Source organism: Epinephelus moara, chromosome 16 (assembly GCF_006386435.1).
Source record: "Epinephelus moara isolate mb chromosome 16, YSFRI_EMoa_1.0, whole genome shotgun sequence".
NCBI classification, from domain to species: Eukaryota; Metazoa; Chordata; class Actinopteri; order Perciformes; family Serranidae; genus Epinephelus; species Epinephelus moara.
In genome coordinates this window covers 11,406,726-11,432,600 of record NC_065521.1, presented here as the reverse complement: position 1 = coordinate 11,432,600, position 25,875 = coordinate 11,406,726, and the positions used below count along the sequence as shown (strand labels likewise).

Below are 25,875 nucleotides of genomic sequence, written 5' to 3'. Positions count from 1 at the left end.
TTGTCATATGGATGTTACACTTTCAACCTCCTTTAGTCGACTTTGCTAATCACTAATAAACAGAGACCAGTTAAAATTAGGTCTTGAGACTCTAGTAGGTGGGAGCTCAGGATGGAGAGTGGTGTTTGAAAGCCAGAGGGTTCAGCAGCTGGCCAAGTAATGGCTGAGTCATTGGTATTGATCCATAATCCTTTCAACCTCCACAGATATATTATGATCATTTTTGTGCCATCCTGCAGTAAAAATCTTATTTATTGCACACTTAAAACCAGTCACCTCATCCCTTTTTTCTTTCTTTTTTTTACTCTAAATACTGCCCCCAAAATATAAGAACTGTGCTGCCCCAAACCCTACACAGGCAATGCAGACGAATACTACGAATATTACACATTTTAGGTTTATTCGCTCATTTATTTTTCAGCTTTGCAATGATTATATTGGATTTTAAATGCAGTATCTTCACAAACATTATCCTGCTTAATACACTGATAAAACAGGATTGACATGAGACTAAGACAAAAAAAAATGCTTAAACTGAGTTGGAGTCTGTTATCACGCCACACAGATATATACACAGGTCCACAGAAATTTGGTGGAAAAGTGCAGTGATACGTATAGTTTTAATAACTGTCAGTATCACTATAACAGCTTACCCTTTAGGATGGAAACAGCTGCATTGAATTTACAAGGTCAGTTCTGTGTAGACTGCCAGTGGAGCAGCTCCAGGTTATGTATCTTGATTATACTATAGAATTCAGTGTTGATTTTCTGGCTTTCAAAGAGCTGATCTTCTGCATAAATGTTTAAGCTACAGTACAGGAATAATATTTGTCTTTTTTTTAGTGATTTAGTGATTGTTCATATGACTGAAAAAGAAAGGGGTCATAATGAAGGAGTATTCATTAACTGATTATAAACCCACAGTGTATTTGTTTAGGCCACAAAGCCAATATCTCAGGGCTCAGTAGTTTACATGTTTTTCTCCATGTGTGTACGTGTGAATGTCCTGCTGTTGGCTAAGCTGCCGTGATTCATAAACTTCTGCCGATGCACAGTAATTATTCATGACAAGTAACACCTACTGTGTGTGGGCGGGAGCAAATCGACTCATATTGACATGTTTCAGCAAGCAAGCCGTCTGATGTTTCACACGTCCCTCATGTTTTCCACACGGTGCATGAAGCTTACACGGACTGTTTTTCTGTAAGGGGAAGACTGTACAAGCTTACAGGTTAAATAGACCTCCAGGCGACTTGTCTACTGTAATACAGCAAATGACTGACATCATATTGCATTAATGCCGAGTAAAGCACACTAGAGACAGTCAAGGGTAGACCGGAAATTTAATACGTGTGCCTTCAAAATAAAGTTTTGTTTCATGGGAACTGAAAATACAGGCCTATAAATTCAAATGGAAACTCAAATGAGATTCTAATAAAACAAGAAAGTCATGTTTCCATAATACATTTGCCTGGACTTTTTAATGATTTAAACACCCTCTTGTTACATAAATTGATTACAAACTGACATTACTATAGGCAAAAACCAACAGACTCAAATACATAGACTCTTGTCAAATATGAATCACACCTAGCTATAGCACAAAAATGTTCAGTTTTTACAATGTTATCTTAGGGACTGTTTATCATTTATGAAGTGGGAGGGGCTGGGCCAAAATGGAGAGAGCAGGTAAATTATTTAAGCACTGGGAGGGACTTACATTTTCTATTTTAGCTTAGGGGAGGGACATATGACTTTTAACTGTTGTATTTTGCATTTACTTTAAATAGCCTACCCTCTGAGCCACAAAACCCACCAACAGGATTCAAAAGCATTTTTTCCTAAAAGATAACTAAACTCACACCATTTATCATAGCCACAAACTGTGGAGACAGAAAATACCTTAGAATTTTCAAATTTTCCATATTCCTTGTACATATCACGTATGACAAATGCTTCCATAAGAAAACACAGGCAAATCTATTTTAAATTAGTTCGAATTAGACATTTAAATTAGACATTTCATCAAAATCACTTTATTTTACATGTCTCATTTAAATTGTTTATTTAAAAATAAATCTTACACTAACCAGATCTTGTAAAAAAAAACCAAAAAAAAAAAAAACAACAACATTAAATTCTGCACTCTCTATTAAATTCGCAATAGTGGAAAACCAAGGCTTTTGTCATCCCAGGATTTTGTTTTCAATTTTTAACTCTCAAACATATCTCCAACACCCTAAACTTCCCTTAGGGGAAGGACATACTAATTTAAATGGTTGTATTTTGTATTTATTTTAATTATCCTATTTTAAATACCCACTGAAACCTGCCATTGGGTTTCAAAGGCGTGTTTTCTTTAAAAACGCTAAAATTACACCATGTATCATACCCTCTGAAAGCTGCCCGTGGGTTTAAAAGGCAAGTTTTTCTTAAACATTTTTTTTTAAATTACACTATTTATCATAGTCAGAAATTGTGTAAACACAAAGTATTGCTGCATTATTTCAGACAGTCCATGAACATATCATCTGCAATTAATGCTTCCTTAAAAAAAAAAATCATAACCAAAGTTTAAAATGGTGATATTTTATCAAAATCACTTTCTTCTATATTTTTTATTTAAAAATTAAATGTGCCTCCAGTCACTGGGGGCATTCAAGGCAAAAATATTTGTAGCTTTGGGAAAGGTCAAGATATGAACAAAAAACTAAAGTCACACCCCAGCCAGCCCGTCCTCTAATAAACAAAGAACAGTCCCTTATGTGCTTTGTAGTCTGTTTATCTGGAATTTTTGCAGCATGTTAGCCGTTTCCGCTCCACAGCGGGCTTTATTTTGAAAACCTCTAACGGAAGTAAGTTGTAGGGTATGTTCTCTCGACTGGGGCTTGTGCAGTGTTTTGCTTTACCTTCTGACCAAGTGACAGGCTCACAGGAGGAGGGAGTAGAACTTTTTACTAGCTTCGCCCTCTCCTCTTCATCATGGAGGCTCGGCCACATTTCTCCCGTGAGGAAATAAACAGCACGGTGTGGGAAGTCCCGGAGAAATACACACGGCTCAAACAGATAGGGACCGGGGCGTACGGCTCGGTGTGGTGAGTCTCGTTTACCTAACGCTGAATGAAGTGTGTGCGTGTGTGTGTGTATGTCATAGTTGGGACTGGGCTGTGTTATGAATAATGTTTAGTCTGAGCCCAGCATTTATAAACGTTAGCTGCACTGGCTGCATGCAGCCTGTGTTGGGCCCGGATTATATCCTGTAACGCTACTGTACACCAACACACTGTCAACAGTCAAGACACAGCTACTACTAACTCATATTATCATCAAGTTATATCACCTGACACCTTGTAGCACACTAGCCGCATATGTTAGCACGAAGACTACATATCCCACAACACGTACCATACTACCTGATATGTGTATGTCTGTACAATAACTGAGGAGATGTAGCTATTTTAGAATGTCAATATTAAAGATGGCCACTTTCCACTTTCATTTCTTCATGTAGTTATCAACAAGGTACAGAGATACATAGTGCAAGCCATAGAAACAGACAGTGTGTACACTGCATCATACATATGCACATACATATGTGCATACATAAATAGCATATTATGTAATTATGTGTTGCGACATCCATAGCAGAAATTACATGAAATTTTAGGGATTTACATGAATGTCGGGGGTCAGGCCTCAAGGGAAACACAACTTTCAGTAGCATCATGTTGTTGCTGTTGTGACATAATGTGTTTGTTTAAGCAAGTAGAGTACATACATTGGACACACCCAACATCACTCAACATTATAAATTCACAGCTACCATGTTGTTTATCCAGCTGACTAGATTTTAAAATCAGTGTCTTGTGTTAAGGTCAACTAATGCTGCAATTTGATGATACATTTGTAATATATTGTTGGTATAATATATGATGTATAATCAGGGTTCCTGCTTATCTTGAAATTTCAGAGCTGATGATTTAATAGCTTAAAAAGACCCCAGGAGACTTTGATGGATCACAAACAGTATTAAATGAAGACTTGATTGAGGAGAATCACAGCTCAACATACAGAGTATAACACTGTGTATGCCGTCCAGAGATTCTGAGGGTGTCCCCTTGCCCAGTCCTTGCATTTAAGCCAAACAGTATTCCCTTGCAAGTTACTCCACGTTCCCAAATAAGGTCATTCTGCCCCAATCAGTGGCTATGTGAAGTTTCTATTGGGTACTAACTTTGAACAACAAGCACGCTCACCTGTCTCGCTTTAAACCACCTCGCCTGTATCTTACAAAATGCACATAATAGGAGACTCTCGTCTGTTGAGCCCAGAGCATAGGGCCTTCCCTTTAACCTTGGGAGCTATGGCAACAGGGCTTGCTAGGTACCCTTATCTGGGCAGCTGTACTCCCTCAGCCACAACTGGGAGACAATAGATGGAGAACGTTCATAACAAAGGTCAAGTAGCCTGACTTCAAGGCCTCTTTTGGGCCTTCTGCTGACTCAACTGTCACATTAAACTTAACTATCATCCATTTTCTTAACTGAACAAGGCTAAAGGCTGTAACACAACAACATTCCTTCACACACTGAATTTATTCATCAAAAATAAGGCCTGAATTGGTATTAAAATGTCTTAAAACAATCTTTCAGAAGTCTTAAAATGCTAAGACATGGGAAGTATGATGAATATTTTTTCTCACATTGCACTGTAGAATCTCAGAATAATTGGTAACATTTACATTTCTTGAATAATTTACCAAATGTCTCTGGCATTAGCATCGCGCAGTGACACACGTGGAACCATCCACTCTCATATTTTGTTTCCAGTGGGTAGAGGATCCAGTGTTTGCCTGCTAGCCCTCACTGTACCCTGGACGGCATGGGAAAGTGAAAATTCAAGGAAAATTGGCCATCTAATGAAGGTTTCGTGACATGGCTGAAACCAGTACATAGCAACACACATGAGAATTGGTGTATTTTATGCAGAAAGTTTCTCAACCTTTCAATAGGAGTCAAGGTAGTAGAATCCCTCATGCAGAGTGAAAAAAACAAATCCACCCAGAAAACCTGCCAACCAACACCTAATGCTTTTCAAAAAGTCATGTTTTATGTTACAATATAGGATATATATAAAAAACTCCCTATTTCTACATAATCGATGTTCGTTAATGTTTTTGTTTCTCTTCAATTTTGTTTTTTTGTAAAATTGGTCTTAAATTTCATTCTGTGTGGCATTAAAAAAAATCCTTAATAAAGTCTAAGGGCTCTAGTTTCCCGGCGCAGCGCAGGGTGGCGAACCCCGCGCAGAGCTAGTTTCGAGCAGCGCAACCCGAGGCGCGCTCAGTTTGGTAGTTTGGCAGACCGAGGTGCACTGAGATGGGTGTGGCGGCGCAGCAGGGGGAGGTGTCGACAGAGGAGCGGAGCGCAGCCGGTGTAAGTGAAAGTTTGGCTGACCGGCGGACAGTGCGTACACGTCACCAAAACCTCACAGGCAGGTTTCCAGAATATCAGGCACATTAACGATGCAGTAAATACCCAAAAACCACTATTCAATGCAACTATCTGCAATCAGCACATAAATGTATCTCTATATCGACTGTCCCGTCACATCTGATGTCAGATCAAAGGGGATTGGCACCGTTTGGCACGTTTGGCACGCGTAATGGAAACCCAACCTGATTTGATTAACACAGCTGCAAACTAATGAGTTCACATCCCTCTCAGCCAACCACAAACAGCCACAGCATCAGATAGGGAGTATATATTCAGCATCTGTCATCTTAGAAAAGTCAAAAGAAAAGAAACAGAGTGAGACTGCGAGAGAGAAAGAGAGAGCGCGCGCGCACGAGAGAAACGCAACATTGATTTACAATTGTGGTGACCTCCTCCCAGGCTACCTTTGCATCATCAGCCCGTGGAGGTCTGCTCGCAGTTCCGTATATTCGGACACTGCGAGCTTGGACCTCCCGGACCAAAACATCAGTTTCCTCCTGGGAGAAGTTTGGCCGTCTGACGCTGCTGCTCTCTTCTGCCATGGCGAATTGAGTAAACTCTCATTACACCTTCGTGCGGCGCATTTAAGGGCGAGGAGAGGGGCTCAATTGATTGGTGTGATGTGTGTAAAACACACTCCACACCTTCTCTCCTCCCTCTTTCCGACTTGCGCAGGTAGGAGGGACGGAGGTAGGAAAGAGGAGTAGCTGCGCCAGCGCGCACGGTGTGCCAAACTTGCAAAATCCGCCTGGCCACACCCAGTTGGCGAAGCGCAGGTGCGCCCCCGCCTCGCCCGGTCTGCGAAACTAGAGCCCTATAAGTTTAACTTGCTTCAAGCTGTAGAAACCCTGTGTATAATGATGTATTAGTAATATTTAATCTTAAAAGGTTAAAATCATATAAACCTTTCCTCAAGACATAAAATTCTCAAGCTGGTCTAAGTGTCTAAAGTGTCTCTTTACCTTTCAGTTGATTTGGTCTGTTTGTTATCGTCTCGTTAAGCGGAAGTCTCATTCTTAAATCTCACGAGATGTTACTCGTTGCAGAATGATAACAAAGGAAATGTGTGTATCAAAGGCTTCATCCACATTGTCGAAATCAACTAAATAATCAACTACTGTTTATGTACTCCAACGCCACAAATTATTTCTACTATTACTTACTCTCACTCCAGCTCTGTCAAAAGGGAGTCTGTCGTGAGAATATTAGATTCTGCGCAGGCCTGGCTCATGTAAAACAAGCCTAATAATAAACAGACCAGATCAAATGAAAGGTAAAGAGATATTTCAGACACTAATAACAATCTGAGCCATAACCACTTACGATGGATATACAGTGACGGTGCTCAGTTGCTCCATATGCTTCCATTGCTGTTGTATGGCTGCCTGGCTGCTGCTGTCTAGCTCAACCAGGACCAGTCACCTAGACACATATAGCTACATGAGAAAATAGGGTCCAGGTTGAAAAGTGCCGAAGTCATCCGTTAATAATCTCTTTAACAATTCAGTGATTTGTGATATTGAGCTTTGTAAATAAAATTGAATTGAAATGAATTGAATAGATGTGACACAGTGTGTAGAAGCTGGTACTAGGGCTAAAACTAATGATTATTTTCATTATTGGTTAATCTGCCGATTATTTACATGATAACTGGTAATCGATCAATTATTTAGTATATAAAATGTCAAAAAATTGTGAAAAATACTCACTACAGCTCAAAGTGACACCTTTAAAATGCTTCTTTTGTCCAACCAACAGTCATTAACCCAAAGACTATTATACATTTACTGCATCATACATCCATACAATCATAAATTTGTGGAGCTAGAACCAAATAATGTTTGACATTTTTGCTTGAAAATTGACTGACACAATTATTTGATAATCAAAACAGTTAGCAATTAATTTTCTTTAAATAGACTAATCCAGTGGTTTTCAAAATTTTTGTGCCCAAGGCACACCAAAGGGCAAGACAAATCTCAAAGCACACCTGTATTCATATCTGTGCACAATAGCTTATATAACGTGTGTCACTCCTATCACGACATAAGACAATAGAAATAAGAAAAAATAAGACAGGTAGCTTTCGTGACACTGTCTACTGACATTTTTTTTTCTCTTTCAGCGGTAGGTCATCTTTGCTGGTTATTTGTTGTAATGTGCTCCGTACCATAAATTGATCCATTGTGCAACTCATGACTTTCTTCTTTTAAATGTCATCATCCCTCACACTGGCTGTCAATCTGGGCTTTTGATGTCTCACACACTTATAATTCCCATGTGCAAGCGGCGACAAATAGGTTCCCCGTGAAGGTTTTTTTTAAATTAAGTTAAAATTGAATTAGACTTTTAGCCAGAGTTTGCCTCTTTATTAAGACATGGGTGTGCACAACATACTGATACAGTCACTTAAAAATTCATTCATAACTTTTTGTATTGGCCCAGTTGAATATTGCAATAATAATGTGTGGTTACACCTGTACACCTGGCTTGGCATCATGGCACACCATTTGAGAACCACTGGATTAATCGATAATCGACTGATCATTGCAGTGCTAGTTGGTACAGTTACTGTTGTCATACATTCAAGGCTGCTGTCAAGTTTAGACTAACATTATACAAACACTTGGATGTGTAATCTACACTAAGGGCTGCAGCCAGGATTTTAGTTCCCTTAGCAGAACCCCACCAATCTAAAACATTTTTGACTAGCCACTCACTCTTCTCACTGTTACTATTAACTTTCTTTTTTTTTTCTTTTTAGAAACTGCAGAATTGTTTAAACTGCCGTTTCCCTACATCATAATCTAATTTGCTGTTTCAAAGCCTTCTCTACTTCTGTTGCAGTTATGTAATTATGGTGAATACGAAATTCCTTTTATTCATACAGAGTACATGACCTTGTTGCGCTGCAGCCACTGTGCTGTCATCTCATTACTGTGGTAGACCCATACAGTAACATATACATATTCTGTAAATTATAGCACCACAAACAGGATCATTTCCATTGTACAGAGTGCTGAATGCTGAATTCCACTGAATATTCACTTTCAACATGTTTTGGAATACCAGTCCATGTGTTATGACCAGTTTTGATGTTAGGTCACACTCAGTCTCAGCTTTGTTATTTATACTATGGAGGGTGCACACTGACCAATGAGAGGGTGGAAAATTCTGAGAGCCTTGAGGAGGAAAAAAAAAATAATCAAAAAGTCAGATTGGTTTAAAATCCATCTTAGTGTACTTTGTTGCTTCTGTTAACAGAACTGCAGATATTACTGACTGTGGTTACCAGGCATTTATGTATTATAGTGTGGGAGTGATGATCTGTTAAAGCTTAAAATGTCTGACCTTTACAAGAAGCACCATCTGATGAACTTAGATCAAGCCCCCACTGTTGTCTGTAATTCTGGCAAATTTCATGTCTCACATAAATCATATTGTGGGAAACTGTAAACACAGGAGGAGGGAGAAATAATAAAAGCAAACATAACCAACAGTTTCATAACCACAACCACTCTATTTATTGTGGATGCCTATCTGGGATGTATCAGCTGCTGCATGTGAAATTTGCTGTTAATCTTCTACATTAGTGCATCATCGTTGTCCACAGCACTATGCACAAGTGATGTGTGTAATGTGTGTTGGTGGATGTGGCTCCAAATAGCCTAACAAGCTTGTCCTCCTACGATTTAGTGCCCTGCAGATCACTGCAGACGTGCACAACAAGAGTTGCCAAACATTTACATGTTCATACTCAATAAACCACAGACCCCCCCACTCACTGAGAGAATGAGTCCCACGTACTTTGCCTCCATCTGAGAACGGCTTTGCTGTGACATGATTTGCTTCTTAGCAAGAGTGAAACCTCAAAATAGACCGTCCTGTCATTTTCTCACTGCTCTGACTTCAAAAGAGTGAAATCATAGTGGTGCTAGAAGACACAGGCAGACTCAGAGTGCAGAGCTAATGACTTGTTTTTCCATTATTCATCACAGCTCAACAATAAATGAGAAGACTAAAGAGAAAGTGGCCATCAAGAAGCTCCACAGGCCCTTCCAGTCAGAGATCTTTGCTAAGAGGGCCTACCGAGAGCTCAAACTGCTCAAACACATGAAGCATGAAAATGTGAGTAGATTAAACCAAACAAATCTCCTTTTGATTTAACATGTGCTTTTGGCCTTAAAATAGCATAATCATTTTGCCTTTTTGATATTGTAATATCCTGCAAATACTTCTGCTCCTCACTTCTGCTCCCATGCCGCTGTATTAGTCACCTCGCTCTTTCATTCCAACCAGGTGATAGGACTTCTTGATGTGTTTTCGCCTGCCTCATGCCTCGATGACTTCCAGGACTTGTGAGTATTTTTCGCCATATTGACCAAGCCCTCAGGCACAGATAGGCAACGCCCTCTTTCCAGGGTAGGTATAGGGGCATTGGACAGAAAGTGCAGAAATGTCTGAAGCAAAGAGCAATATCAAAAGAGTAATATCAAAAGATGGTCAGAAGTGTTTGGACACCTCATGTGTGAATATTGAACATGTCATTCTAAAACCATGGATATTAGTATGTGTAAGATTTTTTAACCTGGCTGCACAGCTTTGCTCCCATCCTGCCACAAGAGTGTTTGTGATGTCAGCCGCTAATGTTTGGCAATAAGGCCTGGCTCACAGCCACTGTCCCAATTCGTCCAAAGGTAATGATTGAAGTCATGGCTCTGTGCAGGCCAGTCAAGATCTCCCCCACCAAACTCTGAAAACTATTTCTTTGTGGACCTGCTGTGTGCACAGGGGAATTGTCATGTTGAAACAGGAAAGGACCTTCCCTAAACTGTGCCACAAAGGTGGCATGATCTCATTGGTCCTGCACTCACTGTGTCAGAGAACAACAGCAAACCTACATGGTTGGATTTCGATTCATGTCCACTGACACAGCACAAAGTACTGTAAACACTAAAACTCCCAACTTTATAGAATTTAAAGTGACCATTTTTAAAAAATAAATGAAAATAAAAGATTTAGTTATTTGATTTGGCCATTTATCAATTAAGAGTTATATGGCGTAAGTTTGAGTTTAATGTGCTGGTAAGATGACTGTGTTGAGCTGCAAACTTAGACTTTTACAGCAGCAAAGCAGGAGGATATTGCAAAGAGGCAGAGTATATTGAAGGCTGTATAAACACATGAGTGTTACATAAACATACACAAGCACCCTAAGCTCCTTCATCAGTGTATTAAAAGTCCTGGATTACAGAGTGTGGAAAACAACAGCGAACAGCAAAGGAGAGGCTTTTTCTTGTGCATTAGCTGTGATCTTGACTGAATAAAGCTTACATCGTGTTTGGACTGTTCAGTAGAGGTAATCACACTGTCTGTTTCTTTCCATTCATTATCATGCTCGCTCTCCCTCTCATTTTCTCAGCTACCTGGTGATGCCTTATATGTTTACTGACCTGTCAAAGGTGAGAGGTCACCTCTCAGAAGACAAAGTCCAGTTTCTCGTCTACCAGATGCTCTGCGGACTCAGGGTGAGTGGAGGAAGCTGACCTCACAGAATACATTCCAAGGCTACCATGAAACGTGTTTCATGTGTATATTTAATAGGGCTGGGACAAAAAAATCATTTTTGCAATATATTGTTGTGCTCTCTCTCACAATAAATAATCGATACACTGAAGGCAAATATCGATATTTTATTACAACACACACTCATATTAATGTTCATGCACTTTAATGTGTCCAGCTGTCCAGTGTTTACAAGCCTAGGAGGCAGTGAGGCACTATGCAAAAGTATTCATGCACATGTTTCTTTGTACATTGTTTCATGTACTAAGCCAGCAGTTTTGCACAAAAAATATGTGAAGTTTTGGAATAAATGCATAATTACAGACGTTTTCCTTTTTATGGGTATTTTTTTCTTTTTCAGTCACATATATTGTGATATATCGTTGATGAAATTTCTTGCAATATATCGAATATCGCAGATATCGTGTATCGTGATATTATCGTTATCGAGGGCCAAATATCATCACAGTATCGAATTGTGGGTTACTCGTATCGTCCCACCCCTAATATTTAAGTACATGTTATGTCTAAGTGAGTTGCGGTAACAACAATTTTTAAGTGTTGAGTGAGAGGGCTGCAGCCAGCAGCGGCTTAGCTGCAATGTAAACACTTGTCAGCTAAAAATCACTGACAGGTTCAGATTAGTATTTTAAGTGTCTGACAAGATTATTGAAAGGATCCCTTCAGAGATATACCATTATTTTTAAAGAGTAAGATAATTTTCTTTAAAAAGAAATAGCCCTGAAATTGTTATCATCGGACTCACCAAACTCCATGAACAGTAATTTCATCATTGTGAAACACACTTCATTCACAGACACAGTCCCTTAATTTACCCAGTTAGACATGAAAATATGCTGATTTAATATATGCTAAAATTACTGTTTGTTTAAATGGAGTCTGGTGGCTTTGGCATGGCGATTTTTGGGCTGTTTCTGTAATAGCATGTCGTGAAATCATAGGCTGATGGCATTAAGTAACTTTAGCGCTGCCATTCTGTCTAGAAACGTGCATGGAATTCACCAAAACATGCTAGTCTATTTCATCAAAGCATTAATGACTGTAGGATACTGATATTATACGTTTAATTAATAATATCTATAGTACATGCAATATTGTCTCTTACATGAGATTAAAAAAAAGCGCATTGTCTAGGCTAGGGGAAAGGACATTTTTCCCTTTCCTGACTCCCTCACCACGCCCCATAACTATAACTTCCACCAACTGTATCTATGTTTAACTACATTAGACAGTTGTCAGGTGAACTCATAGTACAAACCGGCACACTAATGAAAACATCATGTAAACAGGTATATTCAAAACACAGAATACCATAAGTAAATGCCATATACCACAAATACATATTGGATGTGATTGCAATAAAATTGTCTGCTCCCTGCTCTGTCTCTCCCTCTCTGCAGTATATTCACAAGGCTGGAATCATCCACAGGGTAAGTATCAGTCACATGTCACTGTAGAGAGTTGACATTCGAGCTAGGAGAATGTTTCGGTCTGTAATAAACGTGTCTTTACAGACTGTTATTAAGAAATTGTAATATGTGCAGTGTGCAGGGGTTTGTGCGCTGCATTATTCTTGCTCAGACATCACACTTGAGATTCTCCTTGTACAAAATACATGGGAATGTGGATCTAATTTGTCATTGTTATTGAGTCAGATCAAACCCTGCCCCAACAGGTAGGATGAGTTCACTCTGTGATGTCTGTGTGCATGTATAGAGATGTCAGGCCACACCTATTAGCACCAGTGCCAAGTGTGTGTGTGTGTGTGTGTGTGTGTGTGTGTGCGTGCGTGCGTGCGTGCGTGCGTGCGTGCGTGCCTGTGTGCGTGCCTGCGTGTGTGTGTGTGTAAAATATGATCATGCTCATTCAGTCAGTGTTACCCTATTACCCTTGTAATCCCTTACGCTAAGACGTTATCAACACTCACTCACAACAGCCCCACCCTTATCACACAGTACTTTAGGAGTAACTCTGCAGAAACGCTGCAGTGAGTCTTATGGTCAGCTTATACTAAGTCACACCATTTGATCCCTGTTTAAAATCCCCACAGTATCCAGGCATTGAGGCATACAGCTGAGCCGTATGAGGCCACAGGAACTTCAAGCGCTAACTCTTCCCGGTCCTAGTTTTGATACTGCACTGTACAAACACTATAATTTTCTGTTAATCACTAAGTGCATTAAGTACCCATCACTCAGCTCATTTTCTATTACAGGATCTAAAGCCTGGAAACTTGGCTGTAAACCAAGACTGTGAACTGAAGGTTGGTACCTCTAAGGATTACACTAGAAAAGATGACACAAGCTGAAATGATAGGGCTGCTGCAGCAGCAAAATAAAAGGATTCAGCAGGTACAAAATGTCCTAAAATACAAGATATACTATGAAGTTAGCATTAAGTTGTTTTTGCTACTAGACAGATTTGATTCTCACTTAAAATTGGCTTAGAAATAGTCTTATTTAGACGTGCAGTACCTTATCAGAAGTATCAATAAATTAACAGATGTCTGTTCATGTTCCAGATTGTGATCAATTTCTTTCTTTCCGATGTAGATCCTGGACTTCGGGCTGGCTCGCAGTACTGACGCTGAGATGACAGGCTACGTGGTGACCCGTTGGTACCGGGCGCCTGAGGTCATTCTGAACTGGATGCACTACACCCAGACTGGCAAGACAATCGTAGCTGTTACATATTCTTACCTCGCTGTCGTCTCAGTATTGAGTTTGCCTGTCGGTGCTGTAACTGTTTGCTGTTTGTCGTGTGAAAACATCCGATCTCCAGCTACAGGGATTTCTTACTTTAAGCAGTGGCTCGTACGGTACTTTCTGGGTCAGCAGTTTTTATAATCCTGCCGTTGGTGTGTGAAATGCATTTGAAGTTTCACGGGTGTCATTCTGACAATAAATCTTTTTCTCCCTTAATCTGTTAGCATTTGACAAAGATGGGTCTGACAGCAGCCTGATAGCGCTGAGACTCAATGACAGAGCTGTCACTGCAATGCAACTGACTTTCTCAGGATTTATGTTTCTTTAGCAGATAGTGGTTTTTCATTTTGTAAACAGCATCTACAGAAAGGGATGTAGCACAGAAAGCAACTCAGGCAAGTTTACATCCTACATAGGATTGTATTACTCACCAAGTATTCCCCAATATCACCAGCACAATAGATTCTGCACTACAACATGATGAGGAACTTTGCTCTGGCATATAAATGCCATCTTCCTCATTTCTACTGCTTAAGTTAAAACACTGCTAGTGATGTTTATTCTGCAGTGGTTCTAACTCATGTTTTTTCTTCTTTTCTTTTTTTCTAGTGGACATCTGGTCTGTAGGCTGCATCATGGCAGAAATGATCAATGGAAAGACCCTTTTCAAAGGGAAAGACTGTATCCTTTAATCAGCCTTGTCCGTTTACTGACTTGTAAAGCTGGATTATGACATATACGTTTCAGCATACAGAAATGTAAATGTACTGTATGATTCCTAAATGACAGCACATCATGTTTTAATATCACTTAATTAAATCAGTGTAATAGTATAGGTGATTAAAGCCACTTTAACAAACAGTGACAGTTTTATTTGATGATAGGCACCATAAATTAGGTGCAGAATGGAACACAGAAGGCAAACACAGTATATTACATGCAGCAACACGGTCTTTCAGGCAGCCTCCAATGTAGCCACTGCTGCATTGTATTACATACTTGTCCTACATGTCTGACATCTACTTTTCATGTTTTCATGCCATCTGTCCCATTCTCTTGAAAGCAATATCTCAGGAACACCTTGAGGGAATTTCCTCAAATTTGTTGGCAAAGATTCTCATCCAGGTCATGGTAATTCTACATGTTATATCGTTGGCAACTGGACTCAGAATTGAAGAAGCTTCTTGGATGAGTGGTAAAACATCTTAAAGAAACCCAAGGAAGTCTAGTTGCCAATGATATAGCATGTAGATATTCCTGAAATTTGACAAACCTCTATAGTGCCGTGTTGCCTCTCAGTAACATACCCATTTTTTTACCATTTTCACTCATACATTACATCCACAATTATGTTGCAATTCTTTTTTTTTAAAAAAAGAGCCACAGCCCTAAGGATACCAACAGTACTAATGATATTGTCACATGACTCTCTAGAAGCCATGTTCAGGTCCATCAACTCTCTCCAAAAAAAAACTTTAAAAACTGATTTTCTGTCATTTTACAATCTGGAAAAAATTGGATTCACAATAATCGATAAGCAAAATTTAATCTTTAACTATTGAATGTGCTTTATTTGATGACTGACTGATACAAAATTGTTAAAATGCAAATAATTCCTAAAGCAACCATGACGGTTTTTGATTTTGTGTATTAAGGTTTATATACTGTTCAAATGGATAGCAGTCATCATCATTTTCTACAATTAATTAACCTAGATAAGTTTAATAATGTTAGTTTAAATAAAGTTCAGGCTTTTAATCTGTGTAGTCTATTAAAACAGTGCACTGTGAGTCCTCTCTGTAGGGCAGACTGTATGCTTATAGTTTACACACATTTTTCTTCCATTTACAGAATAAATGCAATATTATTCTAAGACTCCTCAAAGAAGAAAAGGGTAACATTAGCACTCTCAGTTGACCTAAGTGAGGATTAATTAGAATTTAGAAGTTTGGAAGACAACAAGCTGCTAGCAACCCCGCAGCAATACAGCAAATGGTGGCCACATACAGTATCTGAGGAAAGACACAGCAGGACACTGAAAACAGGCATTTAAATGTAAAGCAAGTAGCCAAACACTGAAATGTTTTGAAGAGGGTTATGATAGTTTAGTTTGCTAAATTCTTTATGTAAGGTTCATACATTCGGACAAACAGACTTGTGAAAAGTTCATTTTTAATGATTTTCAGTTTCTAAAGGTCTGAATGTTAAACTTAAAGGTTTCTTTTAATATTTTCCCTGAGAATTGTATATAATTTTACTAAAATTTTGAAAAATAGCCCTCTTTTCTTATTTTGGAGTTGCTTTAAGGTAATATACCCAAAAGTGCACCAAAAATATATTTCGGAAAATGTATTTAAATTATTTTTACTTAGTCTATTATATGACAAAATAATATTACAAACTGTTTATTACCAACTGGCATCATAATGCGTACCACAGAGGGTTAAGGATGAAGTGATCAGAGTTTGGTGGTCAAAAGTAAGCAGCATCCATATTTAAAGTGTTGTCTCCTGTCATGGCTACATATGAGTCTGGACAGACGTATTTGTAAACTGTAACTGCAACATTACAGGTTGGCAGAATTGAGGCGGTAATTCTAGGTTTTTTTGCACTTGATGCACTTTACTGATTTATATTGTCTTCTAGCAAATAAAGCAGTCACTTGTAGCTTTTAGTTTCTTTTATTATTCTGTTTATGGAGCTGTTTGGAAACCCCATTTTCCACTGCTTCTGTGTGGGGGCTTGCTTATCGATCCATCAGGACATGCCAGGTTAAAAAATCCTTGATTCTAACTCTTTATTACCAGACATGGACCAGCTGACTCAGATCATGAAAGTGACTGGAGTACCTGGAGCAGAGTTTGTACATAAGCTGGACAGTGCAGAGGTAGGACGAATCACAGTGTTTGTACATACATATTTACATCTAACAATAAAAACATACTGAAGGTTTTGCCATTATTTAAGCTTCACCTGTAGTGGGGGTAAAAATATAGACTTTGTCCTGAGGGTGGCACTAGAGGAAAAGACAAGGCATCAACAAAAAGTAGTTTATTGTAATCGATTTTTATACACTGAACAAAAAGTTAAATGCCACACTTTTGTTTTTGCTCCCATTTCCCACAGGTTTAAGTTAAAGATCTGAGAATGTATGCACACAATAGATATATTTGTTTGCAAAGTTGTTAAAATTCATGTAAGTGAGCACTCTTTCCAAGATAATCCATCCACCTGACAGGTGTGACATATCAAGATGCTGATTTAACAGCATCATAACTACACTGGTGTGCCCTGGAATAATCACAAGAAAAGCGTGTCATTGGCATCTTGACTGCAGGAATGTCCACCAGAGATGATCCCTGTGAACTGAATGTTCATGACACTATCTCAAGATGTCTCAGATGTTGTTTGTTGTTGAATTTGGATCAACCTCCGCATCCAGCATCTTTCCCTGCAAGATTGTCTGAGACCAGCCACCTGAACAGCTGTTGTTTCCGTGACTTTAGCAGTACATCCAACCAGCCTCACAATCGTACAAGTTGGTTACGATGTCAAACTGCTCTCAGGTCAAGACCCTGGTGAGGATGATGAGCATGCAGATGAGCTTCCCTGAGACGGTTTCTGAGGGTTTGTGCAGAAATATATGTGGTATGTGATTGTGAGGCCGGTTGGATGTTCCAAATTCAATGACAGCAACATCTGAGACGGCTTACGGTAGTTAAAAGAACATTCAGTTCCTGGGCAACAGCTCTGGTGGAAATTCCTGCAGTCAGCATGCCAACAGCACACTCTAAAAACTTGGGACATCTGTGGCAGTGTGTTATGTGATCAACCTGCACATTTTGTCTGTGTAGTAATGATGCTGTTTAATCAGCTTCTGGATATGCCACACTTGTCAGGTGGATGGATTATCTTGGAAAAAGAGCAGTGCTCACTAACATGGATATTAACAAATGAGGAAGCAAATTATGAGAGAAATACATCTACTGAGTGCATTGAGTCTTGGATCTTTAACTGTGAAAAAATGGGAACAAAAACACAAGTGCTGCATTTAAATTTTTGTTCAGTATATTTTTACAGGAAATAGTGCGATCCTCAGTCAGTTTTTGTTCAGTTGAAATGCATGTAATTTGAATCATTTAAGTCTATGACCAGAGAAAAAATACAAACTGTCTGCAAAATTTGCAAATGCTATGCTTTGATTTGCATCATAATCTGGTGAAATTTTGTTTTTGATGCCTAATTTTATTTCTCTTTTATCTTTAAAAACAGGCCAAAACATACGTTAAGGGCCTTCCTCGCTATCCCAGAAAAGACTTCTCAACGTTGTTCCCCAGAGCCAGTGCAAAAGGTGAGTTTAGCCACAACCTCTCTTTAAGCACCACTAGTCCACTTTTTTTTTTACTTTATTTAGTACAAGTACAGTCTTTTATCACTTGCCACAGTGCTCGTCCACCATAGCAGTTTGGGATTAAACGTTTGTTTTTTGAAGGGATCATCGTCTGTCATTTTAAAACAGACAAGCAGTGACCAAATGGGATGAGGTGCATCTTAAAAGGTTACCTTTGTATTCTCCAAGCTGGACCCTGTTTCCTCATGGTTTCTGTCCAAGTGACTATTTGGAACAACAATTTTTGAAGTTGGTCCAGTATTGAGCAATAGCGCTGCACCCAGCAGCAGCGAAACAGGCTACAATGTAATCCCTGTAGGCAATTGAGCACTGTCAATTTGTATTCACTAAAAGTGTTTGTTTTGCCACTGACAGGCTCATATTGTCATTCTAAAGGAAATGGAAAGAATCCCACAGAGATAGACATTTTTGTTAAATCACAAGATTAATTTTGTTACACTAGAAACATTATCGTCACCATCATCAAACCCACCAAACTCCAGTGTGTCATAATGGCAAATGCTGCTTTGCACAAAATCAAACTGGGTCATATTAGTATTCCTGATGTCCTGGGGTCTCATTCATAAAACAGTGCATAGGATTCCTACTAAAAGTGTATGTGTATACAAAAGCCCAAAAGAGCATGTGCCAAAAAAAATTCTGATTTATAAATCTGTGACTGTAGCAATTTTCTTTTATTAATCCCAAGTCAACCTGGAATTATTCACACAGGGATCAGCCTTATATGCCACCCTCTACACATCCACATTCAACCACATCTGGTCAATGCAAAGCACCACATGAAGTCTGATGAGCCTGCTGATCAGTGGCTCTTTATAGTGTATTATGGCCCATTGTAACCACAGTATTTACTGTATATGTTTACAGCAATCACACTGATTGCTTCACACTGTGTCAAAACGATCACAATAATCAGTGGTATCCACGACCCTGAGCTGTCATTTGAAAATGGAAGTTTGATAGGTGAACACAATGTTTTTAAATTTGTCATGGAGATCTTGGCCTGCATTGTGATTATTATTTTATTTATTATTATTATTATTTCTCAGGAGTCAGGATTAGGAGTCGTAATGAGGAAATGGAGTTTAATAATTCTGCGAGAGCTGGCACTGACTTTACTTCCAAACTTTGCTAATCTACACAATCCATATATGCAGGTGGTGAAGATGTACGTATGTTGACTGGAGAAGCAAAAGCGTGGCAGTCTCCATTGTGCTCTGTTCGCACAGTTGTAATGTGCAATGCACAGAGAAACCGTATGAAGACTAAAATCGTACTAGTGATATATATTTACAGTATTAGATGATATCATTGAACACTGTTGATGCTCCGTTTCTTATTTATTTAATGCTATTTCATGTGCACATTTCAACAGTTGGGGTACGGTCCACAGCTGATCATGAGTGTCAGCAGCAGTTTGGCCTTCTCCTCTGCGCTAGGGGTGTGGGAATGTGATGGTGAAACAGTGTGAAATAATGACCTGAATTCAATGTGAGATTTCAGTTGGCCTATAATTTTAACAACTAAAAGGTGTTGATGAAAAAGTTATGGCTCACTAGCATAAGCACTAATGAAATGGCTAGATTGAATGTTTGTGTTAATGTGGATCTACGTATACGTAACATGTGATATGAGGTTTGAGAGGCATCATTACATGTATAATGATTCCTCTCACATTTAATTTCTATAATCTGGCCTCAATTCCCCACCTCACTACCTTGCCAGTTTCCCCTGTCTTCAAAATGTTTGTACACATGGGTAGCAGTTATAAATGAGACCCCTGGTCTTGAGTGAATCCTGGCTTTAACTGACTGACTCCGTCGTAGATTTATTGTGCCACAGCTTGTATAGAGAGTGGACAAAATTGGAAGGGGATTAGGAGCGGTCATTTTGGTTTAATCGGTTACAGTTCTGGATGCTTTTACGAGATCAAGATGTTTTGAGTTTCTTGCTCTTGGGCTTTAGTGGTTGAGGTGTGGATCTGCTGACCCTAACCTGCTCATCCAGGTTCCATTGACGCAATAGCAGACCTACTTTCTCAGTATTATGATGTTGAGCTGATTGTTGTGAGTGACTTTAACATTAACAGGCTTAATGATACATCTGATTATCTGATTATTATTAGAGGTTGGTGGTATCCTCAGTTTGTCTCAGCTAATAACAGAACCCTCTAGACCAAAATTATGAGATTGTGCCAAGTGGAATTGAGCTTATATTCTCCAGTAAGGTTGACAAAGTATTGCCTGTGTCTTGGAGCAAGGAATTAGTGATCACTGCCTGATTGCATGTGTCAGAAATGCGCTAAGAAGACAATATCTCTTATATCTCAATATCTCACAGACATACACTATGCAACTGAGATCCCAGATGTTCAGATAGCCCTGAACCCCCCCCCCCCCCCCCCCCCCCCCCCCACAAAAACCTTGATTAAACCTTGATCAATAAACGAAACCCTAGTTCTTATACAAGTTGTCATCCTTGCTTATAGAGAGAAACAGTGCCCAGTCTCCCGCCAGACACTCAGGTGACCCTGCGCATTGGCTGTGTCAACTTAGAAATGAATATACTTCAGCTGTGAGGAAAGCTAAATCAGAATCTAGACCCACTGTAATTACTACCTTCTTAAACCTGACATAATTTTAGAAAGCCGTAAACTCACACAAAAACAAATCCACTAATTCCCTACCTGTATGGTTTTTGAACAAAGTGAGATTTGCATAGCCTTCGACAAACACTTTGCTGATGCATCTGTTTAAAAAAAGAACGCTCCGTCTTATTGATGATGATATGTGTGTACCATGCTTCTCATTTGGTCTTTCATCCCCTCTCTCCTAATGATGTACTTGAAGTTTCGCAAGCCATCAATACCAGGAGGTCACCTTGAAAGGATAAATTGGATCCCTTTTTTCTTAAAGTGTACGCTCCAGTTATTACCGAGCAATTAATTCATATATTTAATCTTTTCTATCTCAACAGGCAGATTTCCCAGTGTTTAGACGTCGACCCCTGTGATTCTTTTACATAATAATCACCACCCAATCTCCTAATTAACTCTGCTTAACAAAAATCCTTGGTAAACAAAACAACCAATTCAAGTCTTTTCATGCAAGGCACTCAGTTTTGAGTCCATACCAATCTGGATATAGAGCTAATGGTTTGTTAGTAATCTCTGAGCAATGTGTTGATTATTCATTTAATTAATCAGTTAGTTGTTTGGTCTATAAAATGTCAGAAAATGGGGAAAAACGTCAATAAATGTTTCCCAAAGCCTAAGATGACGTCCTCAAATGTCTTGTTTTGTCCAAATACCCAAAGACATTCAGTTACCTGTCAAAGAGGAGTAAAAAAAATAATAATATTACGGTAAAATAATAATAAAAAATAATATTCACATTTAAGAAGCTGGAATCAGAGAATTTTGACTTCTTTCACTCAAACCAATTAAATGATATCAGATTAGTTGGCGATTAATGGTTGACGACTAATCGATTATGTTGCATTGCTACTTGTGACTGCTTTCAGAATTATTTGTTATAGAGGCATCAGTGTGTAAAGTTGGGGTGTGCACAATATGAGTTTTTGCTGGTAACAAAGGGTGTACCACAAGGTTCAATTTTGGGTCCCTACTTTTATCAATATTGTCTCTTCTTTGAATGGTTGCCAAGCCCATCTTTAAGCTGATTACACTATTGTATATTGTATTGCTGATGCTGTACAACTGGCCAGAAAGAACCCTGCAACATTATTGTAATGTTCTCCAATAAGCTCTTGTTAATCTTAAACTGGCACTTGATGCAAATAAAGCAAAATTGATGGTTTTCTCAAGATCCAAAACCATAGACTATTGTAATCTGTGTAACTCTGCTGTCAGTGGATCAAATATTGAAAGGGTTACAGAATACAAGTATCCTGGCATCTGGCTCAACAGATTTACATTTAAATACCACTTCAGGGATCTACAAAAAATAAGCTTTTTATTTGGAAACAAATCCAGCTTTCCTTTGATCTGTGAGACGAGGCTTGTTGAATAAACTATCCTAGCAATTTTGGATTAGAAGGATGTAATATACAGACACAGTGCTGCCTCCACACTTAGGCCCTTTGATTGTGTTTAACTCTCAGCCCTGAGGTTTATTACAATTGATAGCTACAGTACTCACCACTGTATCCTCTATGATAAGGTTGGTTAATTTTCTCTCTCTCTGACTAAGAAACATAATAATCACTGGTATCTGTGTATCTTTGAAGCTCTGGTCAGAAAATTACCATCATATATGATATCTAAGAAAGTGCAGTTGTTGGCTGTGGTGCCTCAAAGCAAGAGGGTTCCAGGCTCAAACCCAGTGTCAGGCTGGGGCCCTTCTGTGTGGAGTTTGTATATACTCATCATGTCAGAGTGGGGTATCTCTGGGTTCTGTGCATGGTTGCCTGTCTCTGTGTGTCAGACCTGTGATACTATGTCCTGTTCAGGGTGTACTCCACCTCTCGAGTCAGTGTCCATGCGACAGCTGCGAGAACTGTCATATCTGAATTCATGTATGTTTTTCTCATACATGCATGGTTTGTCCACATCATACTTCACAGTACAGGCGCAGATCTGTCACCACACAGTGTTGGAGCAGCCTGTTTTATACTGCAGAAGGCTGCTGTAACCATACCACTGCTGCGGTAGGCTGCCTCAGTCGCAAGTCAATAGAGCCTGACTGCCAGATAATTTCTGACGGGGACAGCTTGCCTAAATTTTCAGTCCTGCTCTGACAGCCTTGGGACAGAAATATTGGAATGTAGCCCTCCGCAAGTTTCAGAGCAAGTGCTCCTCTGTGAAACCCTCCACATTACGTCCCCACCACTGCTTACTCCTCTCCTGTTCCCACACCTCGCTCTCCACAGAACTATCAGCAATAGTTGCTAATGGAGCTATAGCTGTGGCTTTTGCGTTCCTTCATCTTCTTTCCCTCATCCTCAACATATTCCATAGCAAATCCTTCAGGAAATGGACACTCAGACCACTATGCCATTCATTTTTGTCCCCAAACGCCTGTCTTGCTTATGTGCAATTTTTTATTTTTTTTTTCTCCAACATGCATATGTGATATAATTGGTTGCATGTGAGTCCTTTCAGGTAACAGATCTATTCACATAGATGTCAGATGTTGGTCATCAGAGATGAATGTGAACAGTCGAGGCAGAAAGATAGGATCGGAGATAGGTACGATTGGAATTAAGCATTAAACCCTGTGATGTAAACTTAGCCTTAGCTACTTTCTGTCTCTGAATGATGTTAATACTGCTGTGACTCTCTTTGTGCTCTGTTCATGAAAGCTCTTCCACCTACTAAAGTGTTAGAAAGAAAGAACAGGAGAAATTCTTAAGTACTACATTTTATGTATCTGGTAGCAGCAAAAATTCTTCTTCTGCTTATCTTTTTTAAACATCTTAAAGTGTTGCACTAAATAAGCATTGAATAATTTAATCTTCTGCGTTGAAAAAGCTTACAGCAACCCGCCTTATGGCTAATGTCAGTATGGGTTTTTGTCTTTGATCAAATTGTTGCATTTTTTTGTTCCACTGACTGTTTGCAGGCATTGACCTGCTGGAGAAGATGCTGGTTTTGGACGGAGACGAGAGACCCACAGCCGAACTAGCGCTGGAGCACCCATATTTTGACAGCTTAAGGGACCCGGACGACTTTCCTGAGCCTACGCCATACGATGACAGCCATGACAACGACACATTGTCCCTGGATGAGTGGAAGCGTAAGTGAAAAACAGTTAGTAAACATTGGAAAGGACCTGAAATTTACATTTTACAGATCTCACAGGACGTATATGTTGTAAGGGACTGTTTTTTATTTATCAGAGGAGGGGGTGGCTGGAGTGGGACTTATCCTTTGATGTTTGAGAGTTAAACGTTGAAAACATAATCCTGGAGTTAACAAAAGTCTTGGTTTTCTACTATTGTCATGCATGCTTGAGTGCAGACTTAAATGGGTTTTTTTTACAAGATCTGGTTATTTTTGGAGACATTTTTAATGAGACATGTAGAATAAAGTGATTTTGATGAAATGTCTTATGTAAATGTCTAATTATAACTAATTTAAGCTTAGATTTGGTTATGTTGTCTAATGGAAGCATATCTCTTATGTGACGTGTAGAATAAACATCGAAATTTTCTGTTTCCACAGTGTGTAGCTATGATAAATGGTGTGATTTTGGAGATCTTTAAGGAGAAAATGCCTGTAAAACCCATCAGTGGGTTTTGGGGTTCAGAGGGTATTTAAAGTAAATACAAAATACAACAGGTAAAAGTCGTATGTCCCTTCCCTAAGCCAAAATAGAAAATGCAAGTCCCTCCCCAGTGCTTAAAAAACTGACATCAGTCATTTTACAAATTTCTTAGAAAAGAGACATTATTTCTGTTGTTACATGAGAAAGATAAAAACCAAAATAATAGACAGCCTCATAGTGGATACAGTAAATAGAGGAGCTGTATTATTATCATGCTTTTAAAATGGTTGAAGTGGACATTTTCTTTTTTTAAAAGTGTTTACCATGTTGGCCATATTGGATGATTTACGACTACACAAGCATTCTGTTGATGGGCTTCTGTTAATGTGTTAATTAATAATTAATCTTCCTGTAATGATTGGAGTTGTGGACATGCAGCACATGCAGAAAACAAATGTCTTCCCCTTTTGCACACAGGGTTATGCTTCAGAGAGGTGAAAAGCTTCGTGCCATTCCCACGGCGGGACTCCAAGAGGAAAAACACTCTGACGATGTCTCCGTGACCAGAGAATGTCTTGTAATTACTGACGTCCCGCCCTACACAGCATACAGCCAATGGTGCCCTTGTATATTCCAACCATGGATCCACTCGATTTCTTTTACCCTGGATATGTTTAGATTTTGACTCAGTGTTCAGAAGTGATTCTTTTAAAACTTTCCCACTTTTTTTGTGCAATTCTTTTCTAAGTGTGGACTGCTCTTCGAAGTACACTTTCAGTGAACTATCTCTCAAATGTATTGTGACCAAATGTCACATAATTTACTGTAATATTGTTTTCCAATTGAATTTTAAGACAAGGTGTGTACAGAGTTTTGTTTTTGCAGCAAATATTAAATGCCACTGCCCAAGGTCGACTGGTCTAACTCATAGCCTATAAATATCTTGTCATTAATATTTTTGCAGTCTTAAGGAGGAAATGGCTTCTTTATATGTTGTTTATTAAAATTATCATCAAGAGACAACAACTGGGTATTGCTAATGAATGCGCTGAAAACCCCTGCAAAGCAAAGGCCTCAAAGATTAGCATTTACTGTGTCCAATATGCATCTCGTGTCAGCTGGAGTGTGTGACCATGAAGGTGTGTATGATGTGCAAAGCAAATAGGTTTGTGGTTCTATACTCCACTACTGTAATATCTGATATGCTGTATATATCATAACTGCACACAATTTTACACCCAACCATTACAGATCTTTCTGGTATGATACAGCTTTTGAATATGCACTCTACTGGGCTGGTACATTTAGAGGCTGCTGTGTGATGCATAATATTGCACAGAGGTCATTCATGAATTTTATGGATAATATGTTGAATTCATTTTGTCATCTATCTGAAAGGGAATCCTGCATCTACTGATTTTAACCATGTGATACCCTAAAATATTATGCTG

The 25,875-nt window shown here is 39.0% G+C and overlaps 1 protein-coding gene across 1 annotated transcript; it reads left to right on the top strand.

The window, feature by feature from the left end:
• Nucleotides 1-2,863: 2,863 nt before the first annotated feature.
• On the top strand, nt 2,864-25,450 carry mapk13 (mitogen-activated protein kinase 13). The gene is made up of 12 exons (XM_050065283.1): nt 2,864-3,095; nt 9,494-9,623; nt 9,795-9,853; nt 10,918-11,023; nt 12,482-12,511; nt 13,297-13,344; nt 13,634-13,748; nt 14,396-14,467; nt 16,594-16,673; nt 18,059-18,137; nt 23,780-23,953; nt 24,902-25,450. The coding sequence occupies exons 1-12, from the start codon at nt 2,983-2,985 to the stop codon at nt 24,985-24,987; spliced, it is 1,092 nt and encodes a 363-aa protein (XP_049921240.1). The 5' UTR covers nt 2,864-2,982; the 3' UTR covers nt 24,988-25,450.
• The last annotated feature ends 425 nt before the right edge of the window (nt 25,451-25,875 follow it).

Excerpts from the sequence above, each read along its gene's own strand:
- mapk13 (XM_050065283.1), top strand. The coding sequence starts at position 2,983 with ATGGAGGCTCGGCCACATTTCTCCCGTGAGGAAATAAACAGCACGGTG. Across the intron at positions 9,624-9,794 it reads AACACATGAAGCATGAAAAT|GTGATAGGACTTCTTGATGT; the intron begins GTGAGTAGATTA and ends CATTCCAACCAG. Across the intron at positions 18,138-23,779 it reads CCCCAGAGCCAGTGCAAAAG|GCATTGACCTGCTGGAGAAG; the intron begins GTGAGTTTAGCC and ends GACTGTTTGCAG.